The sequence below is a fragment of the Mustela lutreola genome, chromosome 9 (genome assembly GCF_030435805.1).
Source record: "Mustela lutreola isolate mMusLut2 chromosome 9, mMusLut2.pri, whole genome shotgun sequence".
Taxonomy (NCBI): domain Eukaryota; kingdom Metazoa; phylum Chordata; class Mammalia; order Carnivora; family Mustelidae; genus Mustela; species Mustela lutreola.
Genome location: NC_081298.1, coordinates 42,201,216 through 42,220,219, shown reverse-complemented (window position 1 = coordinate 42,220,219; position 19,004 = coordinate 42,201,216). Strand labels below are relative to the sequence as shown.

Here is a 19,004-nt window from a genome sequence, read left to right as displayed (position 1 = left end):
AGCTCAGGTGTCCTGTTAATCATCTTTGCATAACGTTGGGCCCTTTTTTTCCTATTTTTTTTTCATTGATTTGTAGCTCTTCTTTATATATGTTGGCTACTAACCATTTTGGCTCATAGAACTTGTACCTATCTAGTCTGTGGCTTGTCTTTTAATTTTGTTTATTGTGATTTGTGAACTGAAGTGTATAATTTTTACTTTGTTTTCTTAATCTTATCCTTTTCCTTGTGGTTTAGTGTCTTGTTTAAGAAATCCATCCCTAGCCCAGAATCATAAAGATGTTTTCTTACATTTTAATTAAAAATTCTCCTAGAGCCACCCTAGAGCCTGGGTGGCTCAGTGGGTTAAAGCCTCTGCCTTTGGCTTGGGTCATGATCTCAGGGTCCTGGGATCGAGCCCCACATCGGGCTTTCTGCTCAGCAGGGAGCCTGCTTCCTCCTCTCTCTTTGCCTGCTTCTCTGCCTACTTGTGATCTCCATCTGTCAAACAAATAAATAAAATCTTTAAAAAGAAATTCTCCTAGAATTCATTTATGCTCAGTGTGTGGGGTAAACACCTATTCTCCCCATATGAATAACTAGCAGCATTTATTGAGTATCATTTTGCCATCCTTTTTTCATTGTTTTTTATTTTCATCTTGGTCATTTTTTAAGATTCTTTTGTACTGGGGTGCCTGGGTGGCTCAGTTGTTAAGCGCCTTTGGCTCAGATCATGATCCCAGGGTCCTGAGATGGAGCCCCGCATCTGGCTCCCTGCTCAGTGGTAAGCCTATTTCTCCCTCTCTCACTCCCCCTGCTTATTTCTCCCTCTCTCACTCCTCCTGCTTGTGTTCCCTCTCTCGCTGTGTCTCTCTCTGTCAAATAAATAAATAAAATCTTAAAAAAAAAGATTCTTTTATATGGCAGTCTGCTTTTGGGTTTTCTCTTCTGTTTCTTTGATTGTTTTTTCCTCTCCCCAGGCTAACCCTTCTCTCTCACGATTATTACAGTTTTATAATGCTTTGTCATCTGCCAGGCAGAATTTTCCCATCTTGCTGTTGTGGTTCATCTTTCCTTTCTCTTTTATTTCTTCTTTATAATCATTCTCCTCCTCCTTTGTCTTACTGTATTCTTGGCCCTTTGCTATTCCCTATCAATTCTGGGATCATTTGGGCTAGTTTCATAGAAAAACAGTCTTGAGACTTTAGCTGAAATTGCATTGAATTAACAGATTGACTTGATATCTTTATATTTTTCCTTCTTTCCATCCATGAACTTAGTAGGCAGCTCCATTCATTCAGGACCTCTTCAATGCTTTCTAAATTTTTAAATTTTCTCCTTAATGTTCTCATGTATCTTTTCTTAGATTTATAATTATTTCATTGGATATGAGATATGGCATGGTATCAAATAAAAGAGATGATAAGAAGCATTCTTTTTTCACCCAGAATTAAAGAGAATGCCATCAAAGTTTCAAGATTAGGAATAATGTTTGTAAACTGGAGGTTTCCAGAGGGGAGAGGGTGGGAAAAATAGGTGAAGGGCATTAAGAGGTTCAAACTTACAGTTATAGAATAGATGAGTCATGGGAGAGAAGGGTACAGCATAGAGAATATAGTCAATAATATTGTAATGGTGTTTCATTGTAATGGATGGTGACTATACTTATCGTGGTGAGCACAGTTTAATGTATAGAGTTGTCAAATCACTATGTTGTGCACCTGAAATTAATGCAGCACTGTATGTCAACTATACTTCTCCCTCCCCACAAAAAAGAAGAGTGTTTGCTATAGGTTTTTAATAAACAATGTTATCTTCAGTTCAATAATTATCTCTTCAACTGTATCCAGGCTAGATTTTATCACATTCACTGGGATTTCATTCCAGAGGCTACATTTCCCAATTGCAATTGTTTCCTTCTCATATTCAGGTTTATTTTTGCTTGTTTCTCCATCATTTATTTTTCTTTTAAAATGGATGTTATCCATGCACTTATTCCTCTAAGCAAACTAAATATAACTTACTTTAATGTCTTCTTCAAGACTCAAACCACAACTTTAGGAAACAAACATGTTTGCTGGAGGGGAGGGGAGGTGGGGAGGGATAATTCAGGGATGGGCATTAAGGAGGACATTTGATGGAATGAGCACTGGATGTTATATGCAAGCCATGAATCACTAAATTCTCTCTCTGAAACTAATAAAAAAAAACTCTCCATAAAATTAATTGCACTTGATATAAACTCATATCTTGACTTTTAAATTGTATTTGATGTGGGTTTTTCCGCCCCAGATATTGTGGAATGTTAGCTTGTAGGTTATTAAGTTGGAGGGTTTTTGTTTTGTTTCCTTTTCTTTCTCTCTCTTCCTTTGGGCTCCTTTCCTAGTTGTTGGTTCCACAGTTGTTTTAATGGATTCCTTAGTTCTATATCCCACAGCCAAAGCTTATAATGAGGGTTTAGGGCCCTTGATTCACAGAGATACTGGAGATAAGCAAGCCAGTGGGCAACTTGGCCAGGTTCATGGACATGAGGCTCTAGCCTCCAGTTTCCCTAGGCCTACAGATCCCTACACAACCAGAACTGTAGAGCAGCTAGGTACAGTCTTTTCAGCCATGTCTTTGGAGAAAGATACTTTCATGTTCGATATATTGGAGCTGAAGTGCAGGGCTCAGTCATTCATGTTTCCTGGCTTATATTGAATGCTCTCTCCAAGGGTAAGCCCAAACGGCTGGATAGGACAGCATGTACAACTGCTTCTGGGGAAAACCCCAAGTCACCTGGCAAGCACTCAGTACTTTCTGGAGAAGTGAAGAGGTTTTCCATCTTTCTCACCTTAGATGCTAAGCCCTTCAATCTTCCTCACAAATCAACCTTGTTTCATGCATTTAAGCCATCTTTGGATATAACTCTTCTTTCAATCAGAAGTGCAGAAACACAGGCACCAGACTCTGGCCAGAAAGTTTAACTTTGAGCTACTGTTTTCTAGTTTTTGTCAAAGGCTCAGATGAGAGATTGAATGGCTGAGAAAGGTGGGTGAGGTCGTCCATAGCTGGGTCATCCATTGACTCCTTTGGCATAAACCCTCCATTTTCTAGCTAGTTGGAGAACCTCTGTCTTAGTTCCTCTAGACATCCCTTTGCTGAATTTCACAATTATATTTGTTGTCATTTAGGGAATGCCTACCATGTGTCATGCTCTGAACCAAGTACCATATATGCGTATATATAGTCCTGCATAGAAACTGTCTAGGTGGAGTTCAGGCCCATTTTACAGATGGGGAAAAGTATTTAGGGATCACTTTATCTATTCCAACCAGTTAAAACACTACATTTGTCCATCATAATCTGTTGTATTTTTCTCCCTTAAGGAAAGAATTATTGCGACCTGAGGGCCATAAAAGTCCCCCATATGGCATGCATAATATTAGTTTCCAAGGTAGAAATGACTGCACCAACATACAGAGATTTCTTTTACAGTCTATGTAATTCTCTCCAAAACCCCCTCCTCTGTGTTATGTCTATTTGTTTGAACTGAGGGGAAAAATCTAAATAATGAAGATCTGTCTAATACAGGTAGGGAACCAGAAATTTTTTAAAAAAGCAACTGTATGGTATTTCACCAATGGCTCCTAGCAGCTCACAAAATTAAACTATGTAGGATTTCACTATGCTCCGGTTTGGGTAGAGATAGTTAACGGCAAGGGGCAGCATTTGCGCTCACATCGGCTTATGAGGTTGTCTCAAAGCTCACATGAGAGAAGGAGTTAGATTAGGTCTTTGAAAACAGTTTGAGTTTGATTAGCCAGGAGCTGATTTCAGAATTAATTCATAAAGACAGGAGGGAAAGGTGTTCGTCTATTTCTCCACCATTAAGTGTCTCCCGGGTAAAGCATCAGTTTCCATCAACGTGTAAATATCCAACCAGAAATGGCTGTTTTCCTCACAAGTTCTTTTTTGGCCTGTTGCACAGTGTTCTTCAAAATGAAATATGACTTCTAATAAGAAAAAAAGTTAACCACTGAGAATCTTGCTTATTTGAAGGTTTAACTAATGCTGTCAATCAATTGAGCTCACGTAGAGATCCATGTCCCTCAGCATCTGTTTACCCTTCTTCCTCCGTTTACCCCCAGTTTGGTTGCCTGAGTAATAAATGTCTTCTCCCTTTCTGAATTTATAGTAAACTCTTTGTGGCCAGGAATTGCCTCTCATCCAGAATCTCTTACTCGTTAGGGCTCACGAGAGAGCGTGCAGCACCGTTGTGATGCCCCATAAATTCTGCCGATGGCAGGGATGACATTTCAGTGGTGAATGCCTGTCAAAGAAATGCTATGCAAGAGGGAGTTTTATGGACAGCAGCACAGAAATGGAATACAGATCTGTGATGCATCACCAAACATTGACCTAAAAGCAAGCAAGGCTGGGAGATTATTGACAAAGTGTGGGCTGCAAACCTTGGAAGAAGCAAGCCATTCTAAAACGGACAGGTGTCAAGGGCCCTCAACGCGTAGGCATGGCCAAGAAGGTCTGCCACCCATCCATCAACCAGCCAATCAATATGCGTTGAGTGTCAGCAAGGAAAAACAAGTAAAGCTAGATGCTGATACCACACAAGAAACAAGTTATATCTGTTTTGCATATTATTGATGTTCATTAAACATGGATTGTTTTCTACCTTTTTGCAAACTGGGTTACCCCTACTATGACTATATTATTATTTTGCTTGGCGGTCTGTATTTCTCTGATTACAAGCTAGAAAGAAATTATACTCCCTTTACAAATTTCTCAACTGTGTTTCAGCTATCTCCCTGGAGCTTGGATACTGCAGGTAATTATTAAATGGTTCACAGTAGAATAAATACACTTGCTCTGCTTAAAAAGGAATAATCCTATAAAATCAAATTAAGCACAGGGCAAGAAATTCTAATATACATATCCCCTAAAAGCAGTTCTGCATATGCATGAAGTTTGCTTTCATAAACAGTCCTTGGCTGGGAGTTTTGAATATGTTCTTGAAGCAATGTGCACTCAGAGGAAAATCAGTTACCAAAGAATTGCAGAGGGGATGATAAGCTAGTTTAAAGTGTGAGGAGAGCCCAGGAGAGATACTCTGCTATTAAATTCGGTTTCCCAACCAGGAGAACAGTGCTTGCTTGCTGGAGAGTGGCCCTTGTAGGGCATTTTGTTTTCTATTTCCCATTGCAATGCAAAGCCCATGATGGAGAGATACTGCATTTTCCTGCCCAGCCATTGCTTCTAACTTCTAAGCTGCCTTTGAGGCTACCATTGCGGCTGGAACAGCAACAGGAACAAGCTCATTGCTGCTCAACATCCACCAGTCCTTTATTGGAGTTTCAGAGCAGCTAAAACTAGCATTTCTTAAGAGTCCCCAGTCTGCTAAGCAGAGGTGGTGCTGGCTTGGTGTCCATGCCCAGAGGAGAACATCTGAAGAAACTGGCATGCCTTGGTGGCTGCATAGCTGGCCAGAGGCTCATACTGGCCTAGTAGTAAGCACAGCTCCAGCTAAAAGCAGGTGCTGGACTCAAGACTCCCAGAGCCCCCAGGGAAACACACTCCCTGGATGCAATGGGAGAAGGGTCCTCATCTATGCCTCGGGCCCAGTTTGTGACCCAAACACAAAATCTCTCCTTTCTCCTAGCAACCTGCGTCAACTATTCATGCACACCTCTTCCATGAAGCCTTCCTGGAATGCTGCCCCTATCCCAGTCTCTAACTCCCAGTTCACGTGTCTAGGCTACCTCCTGAACATGTCTGCACCTCCTGCCTCTCTTCCTTCACCTAAATATGCCCCTTAACTCCACCAGTTACCTTCATTCAAACCCTAAACCAAATGCCACCTATTCATGGAAGCCTCTCTAAGCTTCTCCAGCCAGAGATAATTCTGCACTTCTCTGTGCTCTCCCAGGCATCTTTCTTATGAGGCAGTACATGCAATGACCACCTTACTGGTGTCAAATCCTGTCTCCACCACTTATTGGCAGTGTGACCTCACATAAGTTACTAAGCCTTTCTGTGCTTCCATTTTCGAAATGGAGATAATCCTGGTTAATAGCTATTTCCAAGGGTTATTATAAGAATTAATTGAAAGGCTACATGCAAAGTACTTTAAAAAGCACCTTGAGCAAAGCAACTGCCCAATAGGCATTAGCTTCCTTGTGTTATTTTAGCCCTGGCTGTGGGCTTAGCACTATGGTGATTTGGGCATCTGTCTCTGTCTCTGTTCATAGGATATTTGCAAGCTCCTCAGAAGCTTGCACATCAACACTAATAGGTTCATAAATACCCAACTAAATTATGCCCTATGGTTTTTAAAAAAATTAATTAACGAATTAATTAATTTTTAAAAGATTTTATTTATTTATTTGACAGAGAGAGATCACTAGTAGGCCGAGAGGCAGAGCGGGAGGGGGAAGCAGGCTCGCTGTCGAGCAGAGAGTCCAATGCGGGCCTCGATCCCTGGACCCTGAGACTATGACCTGAACTGAAGGCAGAGGCTTAACCTACTGAGCCACCAAGGTGCCCCGCCCTATGCTTTTTAAATGTACTTCATATTATGGAAAAAGTCCGATATTTACAAGAGTAGAGTGGAATCTCATGTCCCTAACCTAGGTTTTAACAATTACTAACCTATGACAAAGTTTTTTTCCTGTATTTGCCAACTCATTTTTCTTCCTCCTGCCTCAAGCCCTACATTATACTGAAGAAAATACCAGGCAAATATTTCATTCAGGGAATTTTAAATAAACGTACCCTACACTCATGGAAAGGATGCTATATTCAATGTTTCCTTGTGCCAAGAAGGAATTATCTCCAGGACAGACCCAGCGTTTTGGACCACAGATCCTCCCAGTGCTGTGGGCTTGAACTTTGACCCACCTTCTTTCCAGAGGCATTGCCAATAGTAATTATGCTTTGAGAGGTCATGGTTTGAGTGGGTACCATCTGGTCTTTGTAATAACAAACCGTGGTAGACAAGGATCTTCAAGCATGACTTGATAATTGGGAAAAGCCCCATTTATAGGTCAGAGTGGGTCCTGGGTCTTGCATCAGTGGTTTCCTAACAGGCCAGGATCATACGTGCCTGACTCATGAAATGGTGTCTCAGGCACTTGGATACTCGGGAATATTCACCATTGCAGTGAAGAATTGTATTGCAATAAGCCCTGATCAGTCCTTGTTAGAGGATTTTAGTCAGTTTCAATTTGAACTCTCAAGAGCAAGTTTGCCGATGGAAACATTTCAGATAGAAGCCATCTCTGGTTTTTCCTTATTTGTGTATTTAAAGTGTATTCTTACAACACATTCCACAAGAAGACTTGCTTGGAGAGGTTGTGTTTGGGTTCAGAAAATGGGATGTAGTGGGGTGGGGATGAAAACCATAGTGTTGGTTGTATTTTTGTACCTGAATCAATCAGTCAAAGATTAATTTCATATCTACTGGCTTAGTTATCGTGTGGATGATTGATACTCCCCCATGCTAAAGTCAGATGTTCCTTCTTGGTCCTTCTCACCATCCCCAATTATGTCTCACCTCTGACTTAGTGACATCAATTTGGAAATTTCACATCCCTGTGTCTGGAAATGGTGTATTTGCTCAGGGTATGTCAGGATCTATGGCTGTAAGTCATGGAAGATACGAGATGCTTCGTGTCAGAAGTTCTCAGACCTTTTTGATACATCCTCATTCCCTAAACACACCTCCAAACACTGCAGGATCATTTTAAAGCAGCTTTGGAAGTTGATAGAGTAAACTGTGTTATTGGACATCAGCGATGATCTTTTTAAAATGTTGCAAATTTGGGGCACCTGGGTGGCTCAGTGGGTTAAAGCCCCTGCCTTCAGCTCAGGTCATGATCTCAGGGTCCTGGGATTGAGCCCTGCATCAGGCTCTCTGCTTGGCAGGGAGTCTGCTTCCCCCTCTGTCTCTGCCTGCCTCTCTGCCTGCTTGAGATCTCTGTCAAATAAATAAATAAAAATCTTAAAAAAATAAATAAAATGTTGCAAATTTAATTGTTTTTTTTTCTTCTTTATTCTTTTCTGTATTTTTTATAATCGCCAAGTCCCCAACTCATGTGCACTTACTGTGCCTCAGACATACACTGGTCAGCTTGTTAACTGTAAGGACAGAGTCTGAGCTGCCTGGGCCACTGGGGACCCATCCCTGGCTACCCTCTGGTTGTCATGCTTTCTGTTTTTTATAATAAAATTGATGCTTATTAAAGAATGGTACAATTTGGATTTAGAAACATGTCTGAAGCTTGGATTCAAGCATTGGCTCTGATACTTACTAGTTGTTTGACCAGGAAGTCATTCAACCTTGCCAACCAACCCCCTCCTCACTTAAAAAAAAATCACGGAACAGAGAATGACAATATTTGTTTTATCTACATGAGTTTGCCATGGGAAGTAAAAGCGATGTTCACATACTGTTAAACCATTAATTGAAGTTCATACGTTTTCATGAATTTCACCCAAGAACATCAATAATAAGCAAGCACTATGTCTGAAACTGTATTGATTCTGAGGGGGCAAGTCACTCATCTCTATTTCTTGATATTTCTTATAAGCAATCAACCATCTAGGCAAGAATTTTACTTAGAGAAAAGATACTACATATTTACATGTTTGGAAGCAGGAGAGGCTGAAGAAAAGGCACAACTTTGGACGGACCATGGAGTAGTTCAACTGACAAGATGCCGAGCAATACTTCAACCCTCTGAGTTGATAATACTGCCTTATATATTTGAAAGTGACTAAGAGACCAGATCTTAAAAGTCCTCATCACTACAAAAAATATTTTGTGTTACTAGGCATGGTGTCAGGTACCAACTAGACTTAAGGTAGGGATCATTTTGTAATATATGCAAATATCAAATCACTATGTCATATACCTGAAATTAACATAATGTTATGTATCGATCATACGTCAATTAAAAAAATACTTCAAACCTTTGCCGATAATGCTTACTGTTTAGTTGAAGAGAACTATTTGAGCTCTTACGAGGTTACAGCAGAAACGCTTTTCAAAAACATTTGGACACAGAGCAGAGAGGCAAAATAGTTCTCTTCAACGGATCAAGTGAAATGAATGTGTTTTAAATTCACATTCGGTTAGGTTGAAAAAAGGATTTCTCATTATTTTTACTTTCTGCTATCTTTAATAAAGTGGCAAATAACTCCCAATTCAAGAGAAGAAAAGAATCAAAAGTCAGTTTTAGAGGAATGCTGCCGTATTAACAAAATCTAAGAATTTAGAGAATGTAGCTACGAAGGAGAAAAATCACAATATAATTTAGTGAAGCAGGGAGATTAATCTTGTTGGTGATGCTCAAGCTTTAAAAACAAAGCAGTGTCAAATAAAACCCCCAAATCTAAAGTCAAAGACAGCCCACGAGACCCAGTTTACCTGTTGAACCAGTCATCTGTGTATCGAGGGTAAGGATAGGGGTCATTGCCGCTGAAGTCATAGCTTGCCTCGGCATTCTGAAAAACACAAGTTGTCTCATTAATTCAATCAAGCCAGACGTGTTGAGGCAAGAGAAAAAGCTGCAAGACATGACTATTTTATGGTTACAGGCCCTCTGTGGAGTGCTTTGTTAATGTTCCGCGCTAGACCAGCCCTCACCAAATGGTGCCAGAGCTGGTGGGTCCTTGGATCTCTTTGTTCTCCTTTTATGCTTCCCAGGGTTCCTCACCCCATTCTAATTCAGACCTTCCAAGAACCGGCAAATTGGAGTCTTACACTCTCCAGGACTGCCTCCGTTTTTAAGTTGAGTCACCACCTGTGGGTAAATGAGGTTCACCTGGGATCTAGGACTTACATGTCCTTGGACTGATGGTCAGAAGGTTCGAGATCTTATGTCACAAGGGAGGCAACTCTGGAGTTTTCTTGCTTTATGCAGAAGGCTCACTCACTTCCAGCTCCCAGCTTCAGACTGACATAGGCTTGTTTCCTTTATATTCATGGGTGTGAAACACCCACCCAAGCCCCTAACATCGACACGATATCAACTTCATTTACTCACTCGACACGTCAGTAAGAGTCTAACCTATGCCAGACACTTTTCCAAATATGGGAATGCAGTTGGTGATATCTCTGCCCATGTAACTTACAGCCCAGTGTGGGGGGTGGGCACAGAGCAACAAATGATGAAATAAATAAGTAGACATTTACAAATGGGGAGTACTCGTATACCCTACAGTATTCAGTTCGAAGCTTAAATTCTACGCCTCCAACACCCCTGCCTTTCCCATGGAGAGTCCTTTCCCCATGGAAACTAATTCCATATCCGCTTAAATTATTTTCCATTTTGGTCTTTAGTTGATGAGCCTTTTATTTTGGTCCACGATGGGAGATGATCCACCACCTTTTGGAGACTAATCCATCCCTTCTCACTGCCTTCTCTCCTTGCCTGGGACACTGAAAATGAGAATGCCATTTTTCTCTGCTTTGTTTTTGAGTTCTGCAGTAAAGCTCTGGAGGGTTTCCTGGTCCACAGCAGACAGGGGGCTGGGGAGCACTGGGTTCGATGTATTTTCCAGTGTGGTCATTTCTTGATTCACGGGTCCTGAGACATTTCCAAGAATTGTGCCCTTTTGTCATGTAAAACGCTTCAGTTTCTGAACCTGATGCATTAGTGGCATAATGTTTTTAAGAGCACATTGATGAATTCCATTAGCTTGTGTTTCCACTTCTTGGATGACAAAAGATGATCTGTCCCCAGTAGTTGTAATAGGCAGAATTATAATACTAATTTATTTAAATAAATGTGGTGTTTGGGGTAGATGTCACCCTGAAATTTAAATTTTTTTTTTCTCCCAAGATTTTATTTAAATTCCAGTTAATTAATATATAGTGTGTTGTAAGTTTCAGGTATAGAATTTAGTGATTCATCACTTACATACCCAGTGCTCATCATAACCCTCCTTAATGCCCATCACCATTTAACCCACCTATAGTTACGAGTCTGTTTTCTGGTTTGCCTCTCCTTTCTTTGTTAATCTGTTTTGTTTCTTAAATCCCACATGTGAATTTCTCTGACTAACTTATTTCATTTAGCATAGTACTCTCTAGCTCCATCCATGGTGTTGCAATTGGCAAGATTTCATTCTTTTTTATGGCTGAATAATATTCCACTGTGTGTGTGTGTGTGTTTTATGTGTATATATATGTGTGTGTGTATATATATACATACATATATACATATGCATACACACACACACACACCACACCTTCTTTATCCATCCATCTGTTGATGGACATTTGGGCTTTTTTCATAATTGGTTATTGTAAATAATGCTGCTATAAACATTGGAGTGCATTTATCCCTTTGAATTAGTATTTTTGTATTCTTTGGGTAAATACTTACTAGTGCCATTGCAGGGTCATAGGGTAGTTCCATGTTTAACTTTTTGAGGAAAGTCCATACTGTTTTCTAGAGTGGCTGCACCGGTTTGCATTCCCACCAGCAGTGTTAGAGGGTTTCCCTTTTTCTATCTCTTCACCAATATCTGCTGTTTCCTGGGTTGTTAATTTTAGCCATTCTGATAAGTGTGAGGTGATGTCTCACTGTGGTTTTGATTTGTATTTCCCTGATGATGTGTTATGTTGAATATCTTTTTGTGTCTGTAGGCCATCTGTATGTCTCCTATGGAAAAATGTCTGTTCATGTCTTCTGCCCATTTTTAAATTGGATTATTCATTTTTGTGGTGGTGAGTTTTATAAGTTCTTTATAGATTTTGGATACTAACCCTTTAACAGATATGTTATTTGCAAATATCTTCTCCCATTCTGAAGGTTGCCTTTTAGTTTTATTGATTGTTTCCTTTACTGTACAGAAACTTTTTATCTTGAAGAAGTCCCAATAGTTCATTTTTGCTTTTGCTTCCCTTGCCTCAGGAGAAACAACTAGTAAGAAGTTGCTACAACTAATGGCAAAGAGATTGCTGCCTGTGTTCTCTCTCACTTGTAGGTCTTTCATCCATATTGAGTTTATTTCTGTGTGTGGTGTTTAAAAAAATTTTTTTTAAAAGATTTTACTTATTTATTTGAGAAAGAGAGAGAGAGAGAAAGGAGAGTGCACAAGCAGGAAGAAGGGCAGAGGGAGAAGCTGAGCAGGGAGCCGGATGTTGGACTCCGTCCCCGGACTCTGGGATCGTGACCTGAGCTGAAGGCAGACGCTTAAACGACTGAACCCAGGCACTCCCAATTTTTTTTTTTAAAGATTTTATTTATTTGGCAGACAGAGATCACAAGGAGGCAGAGAGGCAGACAGAGAGAGAGACAGGAGGAAGCAGACTCCCTGCCGAGCAGAAAGCCCGATGTGGGGCTCAGTCCCAGGATTCTGAGATCATGACCTGAGCCGAAGGCAGAGGCTTTAACCCACTGAGCCACCCAGGCGCCCCCCAGTTTTTTTTTAATATAAGAATTTGGGGCCTTATTGAAGTATACTTGGTCTATTTCACATGTAATGAGATTGTGCATATGCATACACCTGTGATCACATTGCCACAACCAAGGTGCTACACCATGTTCATAACCTCCTTAGATTTCTGTGTGCTTATTTGTGTCTGGGTGTTGTTTTTGATTTTGTTGGTGAGAACCTTTAACATGAAATCTATCCTCTTACCACAGTTTAAAGTACATAATACTGTATTGCTGGCTGTGTTGCACAACACAGCTCTAGAAATTACTCAGCATAACAGAAACTTCATTCCCATCAAAAACAAATTCCTCATTTTCCACCTTCCCCAACCCCATTCAAAATTTGGACCAGTCCTTTTTATATGTGGTGTTGAACAAGCCTATCCTTTATTCTAGAATCCAGGTCTTCCTTTAATAAGTGATCATCAGAGAGGACATCCTTCTGTCTCCTCCGGCCATAATTGTTGGTTCCAAATGATCTGCTCCTCCTTCTTCCTTTAGATCCCAAACTACTCTCATTTACCTTTTTAAAAAGTTTAATTCTCAACCTGGTCTATATTTTCTGTCTCTGGGAGACATATTTGGCATGTTTTTTGTTTTGTTTTGTTTTTACTTTTCTTGAACTGTTTGGCTTTCAGTTGTTTTGAGAGGTACTATTTTGAAATAATAACTATGTTCAGTTACCCCTAATGTTCTCTGAATTTTTGAGACAAGAGCATTCTTAGGTACAGTTGGGGGATGGGCAATCGAGAGAAATTCAAGTTAGTACTTTTCTTTTGGGTTTTAAAGCTGGGTTTGAAACCTAAGTAATAGATTTGGAAGACTGCTAAGCCTAGTTCCTTTCTCCATAGAAGGGAGAAAAATCCCCTGGTCTAAGGCAAATTGGAAGGAAAATTCAATGAGTAGCCATTGTGGGACACCCAGAAAGGGTGCAAAGTGCTACTTTCTTCTGAGTTGTGTTCTGGAGTAGGATGGAGGTATTTTGGAATGTCCAACCTTGGAAAGGCCTGGGACTCATCTTAGAACAGGGGTCGGTTGCTGTAGTTCAGCAGTGGCTCTCAGGGGTGTCTTAGCTCAGGGACTTGGGGTGGTCCCACTCTGCATTCCTCTGACCATCAGTGTGGAGCAGCTGGCAGCAGGAATATCCTGTGGGAGAGTGTGGTGGTGAGGACATGACAGTGAGAACCAGCTGGCCTAGAAATTTCAGGGGTTAGGACACTGAGGATTCAGGGTTGGGGCAGGATCTGCATGGACTTACAACCAAGACCAGTGGAAATGGGGATGCAAGAGTGGAATCTAGGGGCACAGATGATGAGATGAAAACGTCAGCACCCTTGCACACTCTCCTAAGGCTGTGCTAGTCCTTTGAAGCTCAAGGTCAATCCTGGAGACAGGATGGTGGGGGGAACACCTGAGTTGACCAATGTCAAATTTTTGCCTTGAGTGAGGGCAATGAGGCTGGCAGATAGAAGCTAAATTCCATTAGAGAAAAGAAAAATTGGAATTTTCTGCACCTCTGTGTTTGCTGTCTGATTGCCTGGTTCACAAGCTTTTCACCCTGACTCACTTTTCTGGTTGATAATAATTACCCATGGTCTGGGCTGAGGTCTTTGGTCTCCAACCTTGCCCTGGAGAAAATTGCTTGCCCTGAAGGTGGGCAGGGCCTGGAGAGGGTACTGCACAGATCTCACGGCCGAACTTGCAACCAAGAATCCCCAGAACTCTGGGACCACTTTTCTAAGAAGGGAAAGACCCCATATTTTCTGGGGTCAAATTCACCTTTGAGTGTTGAGATGGTTGCACTGTTTTGTTGTCTTTTAATTAATTTGATGACTAATGCTTAATTCCTTGTGTAACAGTTTATACTGAGTGTTAATGAAGGCAAACAGTAGCGCTTGTTTAGCTGTAAGTCTTTTGGCTAAAAATCAAATGGTTTATAGCAAGAAAGAACAGTGAGCAACTTTTGGTAAGCATTCTGTTTATACTTTTATAGCCAAAACCGAGTCATTTATGGATTTGAATCACAGAGTTGTCATCCATAAAATTATTTGTGTAAGGGAATAAATTAAACCAGCCTTGAGTTATGCCAGAATTTTCTAAAAGAGCGATTAAGGTGGACATTGAGGGGGCAGTGGTGTCTCTGTAAATTTAATGCTTTGGTCATCCCAGGCTAAGCTTGTTTAGTTTAAATTCTTTCATAACTTCTTTTGCAAATGCATCAGTCTACTTTCTTGCTTTAGAAAATACTAGTTATTTAGTGAACATAATTTAATCATTGGTGATTCAGGATCAGGATGATTCAGAGTCATCACAAAGTACTTTGAATTATCATTGTACCATCGTCCTGAAAGTGAGAAGACTGGACTGAATCCAAACTGACCTCAGGGCTTCCCTGGAAGTTATTTCTGGAAGAAACTTCAGATATTGGTTCCTTTCTCTTATAAGAGTTGAGTGCAGGAGGAAAAAGAAAAATACCCTCTGGTATTTCATAATTCTAAGGCTTAATTTCTGAGTATTTTAATGCATAGTCAGAAATCAAGACTGGATTAGCCCATAGAAAGGAACTTTAATGATTATGACACTGATTCTTATCCAAGCCCTCCGACGGTTATTTGTACCATGTACTTGTTTCCATCAGATGCCCCACCTGCACATTAAGCTAGGAGAGGACAGGAACTTATTTTCAAGAAATCTTCTGACTTCTTGGGGTGCCTGGGTGGCTCAGTGGGTTAAGCTGCTGCCTTCGGCTCGGGTCATGATCCCAGGGTCCTGGGATCGAGTTCCGCTTCGGGCTCTCTGCTCGTCAGGGAGCCTGCTTCCTCCTCTCTCTCTCTCTGCCTGCCTCTCTGCCTACTTGTACTCTCTTTGTCAAATAAATAAATAAAATCTTAAAAAAAAAAAAAAAGAAATCTTCTGACTTCTTATGTTTGAGATGTTGCCTTCATGCAGCCTCCAAAGTCACAGACTGGCAAATGGCATGGGTCGGATGCCGGGGCTGGTCTCACTGTGAAAACTGATGGTGAACACAGTGGCAACTATGCCCCTTGCTTTAACACTCTCAGAGAAGCTTCTAAGGCCCTTGAGACTCAACCTGTCTCTGGCACTGCCACTCTGTCCCCCCTCCGCCCAGATTTAGAATTTAATGCCTCTGGGATCTGTGGACTCTGCCTCCTGGGTTGTACACAATGAAGGTGTCTGTAGGCGTCAGCTTGGAGAGAGATGCCTTCAAATCAAATAGATCTGGTTTCAAACCTGGGCTGTTTGGTTTTGGCAATTTTCTTATTTTCAGGAAACCACAGTTTCCTCGTCTTTAAAATGCAGATGATAAACCTGTAAGTACTTGGTTGTTATGAGGATAAAATGAATCAATGTAAGCCATCAAGTGCATTCCCTAACAGTGTGGGCACTCCCTCACCTCCGTCTTCTTCTTCCAGGTCCTTCACTTTCTGTGATCACCTATAGCAAGAGTCACAAAATATGGTATGTGCCAAATCCGACCCTCTACCTGTTTTTGTAAATAAAGTTTTATTGGCACACAACCATGTCTATTTGTTTTATTGCCAAAGGCTGCTTCCAAACCATGACAGTAAATTTGTGATAGAAACCTGCAAATCTTAAAATATTTACTACCTTTTAGAGAGTTTGCCAGCCCTTTGCTGTCATCTTAGGTCTCTCCGGTCCCCAGGCCACCCTTTGAGAGCCTGAGGCCTACACTATTTCACCCAATCCTTGTCGTCCTGAAGGACCTCCTTTGTTCTCAGACATACCTATCCCATGCCCTGTTCATTAGGAGGGCTGTAGTTGCTGAAAAGGAATCTGATATCCGCTAGCCTCAGTACACTGCTAAGAGTTTGATGTTTCCCTCCCCTGGCTCTCACACCAATCCAACGTGGGTCCTCAGGTGTGACTTTGGTCAGAAACTGAAAGGGACACTCATGGAAGCGGAAGAGAGCATCTGGCTAGGATGGCAGGAAGTCCCAACATTGTTTCCACTATCCCTGTCCATCACTGGTTGCGGGCTGCTTCTAGGGGCAATAGCCCTCTAGATCTTTGTCTTTCAATCTACAAGTGTCCTATCTGTTCCCAAAGTCAGACCAATCACTCTTGGCAGAGAGCAGCAAGTAATGGTAGTGAATAGCCCTCTGGCATGCAGAGGTGATTGCCAGGTGATACGCGTACATATGGTGTGTGCCTTACAAGGCCTTACCCATCTTTCATTTTTGTGGTGCTGTATTGACATTCTTACAATACAAGCTTTCATTATAGATCAATACAGTTAACATGGGGGACCACTGCTCCATGAGAGAACAGATATTTTTAGAGCACTGAGGAACAAACTCTGTGGTCTGACTATAAAATTAAGAAAGTGGTATCTTTAATCAGGGCTGCCATGGACAGTCGTCCAGGTTGTGCCTTGCATAAGGGTGCATAACAAAGGGGAGCAATTAAAGGCTGCACTGGACTCCACGAGCCGTGTGCGCTGGGGTGGGACTTGAAAAAATAATTGGCCAGTCCTTGGGGAGTGGGCACCCTTTTCTCATTTGTTTGACCAGAAGGAGGGTGCTGTTTTGCAATTCATGCACCAGGAGGGAATGCTTTTCTCAATTTCACACAAATGCTTGTAAGTACAACCACATCTATGAACCATGGCAAGAAGTTCATCCCCTCGTTAGCGTCATATATAAGCTCAGACCTCAAAAAAATTGTACCAGGGAGACAAGATGTCCCCTGTGAAACGTCAGGTAATACCAGACTTACCTAATGTCTCAAACAATTAAGAGTATTATGAGTACAACATAGCATATGATTAATCACCAATGAGATTCCAACAGCTATAGGCACTCAGAACAGGAGAGTACATCCATCCCATTTGTCTCTTTATTCTGACTTCTCCTTTCCCTGAAGGCGTTTAACCATATAACCCAGCCAGGAGCTATGTAACTGTATTAGTTGAAATTGCACTGTGCTCATGGACTAATGAAAGAGAAATGAGCTTCCCCGGATAGACTTGCAAACTGCAACCATATTGCCCCAGAACAAAGCTCATCTGTATGGAAACTGAGCAGCAAAATAGCCCAGGCCATTAGAGTCTAGAGAATTTTGCTATTGTGCCTACTTGCATCAAATATGGTCATGGCTGAATGTTCCCAACTGTGCCTATTTTGATTTTCCTCAAATAATTCTCCCACATGCACTGCTTTAATGATAATGTTCAGCTCACTTTTGACTGAAACCAACATTAAAGGGATTTATGTCTATATTAAGTCTAGCTGTAAAACTTAATGAAATTTAACATTACTCCAGCCCTCAGAAATTAAAAAAAAAAAAAAGATACATCTTCAGAAGTGTTTGAAATCTCTCTTTTATACCCCTGAGATGGCCACAGTTGTGCATTTTTCCAGCGATGGCGTGATCTCTGATGGTGGATTTTACAACTCTCACCACCACTTCCTTCTCGCTCCTGTAAATTCTGGTGACTTCTGTAGTCCCCAGAGTACTCTTGGGGTGAGAAAACAAACTAACATCATAGCTGGGCCGGGCAAGGATCATATGCCCTCAAGCTATATCCTGGACCACTGGGCTTCCTCTGTTTTCCAAAGCTGAGCAGTCCCTTCCTTTGACCATCAGGTTGCTCTTCTAGGCAGATCTGAGAGAGGTTCTAAACACTACACATAACAGGAGGAATTGGTATTAATTCCCAATGGTTAATGCAGAGCCTTTCTCTCATTTTATTTAATAGTCTACTGAACCCTGTGGGGTAGAAGAGCAGATGTATTGAAGTATTGATGGAAGGGGTGAGGTTATATCTCCAAGAAACAGTCAAAGCCATACCTCTGGATGGTTGCCGTAGAGTTATCTCTATCTATCTATCCTTGACTTGTCTGGTTATTTTAAAAATCCTATGAAGCTTGTATTAGGCTGGTTGAGACTGATTCCCACCCATGAATTTTTTAAGAGCTATTCTGAACGTGTGAAATCCAGGCTGACCTGACGCTTTTGAGGAGAAACTGCCATTCACTGTAATGAGGCTCCGAGAGCTGCCTCTACGACAGGGTCCCATACTTGTTCAGAAAGAATTTACATCTCTATTTTCACTAGCTGCCAACCCAGATTTAGCATTTCCTTCAATTCTGGCTTCAGACTCCAAGCCACCGTATTATTAGCGGGACCTGTGAGCTTGTCACCAATACGTACTGTCATATCGCATTATAGTGCTTGCTGATGGGCTGAAATAGCTTTTCTACTCAGTCCTCCCTGCCACTAAATGTTGTTGATTAATGCATTAAGAAAGAATGATACACACCACCATTCAGCACAGGTGTATTTTTATACACTGAAAACTGCATTTCAATATAGTTGTTTTCTTTGATTATCTCATATATTTTGTTTTATGGATTTAAAACATTTTTCTGAGAAGGAGGGGAGACATTTGTGTACCAGGCTGTCAGTACAATTTCTCAGAAGAGAAATTTGGCAATATCCATCCAAATAAAAGACACACAGACTCTTTGACCCAGCTGTCCCACTTGGAAGAATTTATCCTAAAGGTGTACTTGCACATAACATGAAATACTTGCTTTTT

At 41.1% G+C, this 19,004-nt stretch overlaps 1 protein-coding gene across 1 annotated transcript in view; it reads right to left on the bottom strand.

Moving 5' to 3' along the window:
* Positions 1-19,004, bottom strand: part of PCSK2 (proprotein convertase subtilisin/kexin type 2) — a 271,507-nt gene that overhangs the window by 66,975 nt on the left and 185,528 nt on the right. The window contains exon 6 of the mRNA XM_059134095.1: positions 9,403-9,479. Coding sequence (XP_058990078.1) covers positions 9,403-9,479 — 77 coding nt within the window. The remainder of the gene's footprint in view (positions 1-9,402; positions 9,480-19,004) is intronic.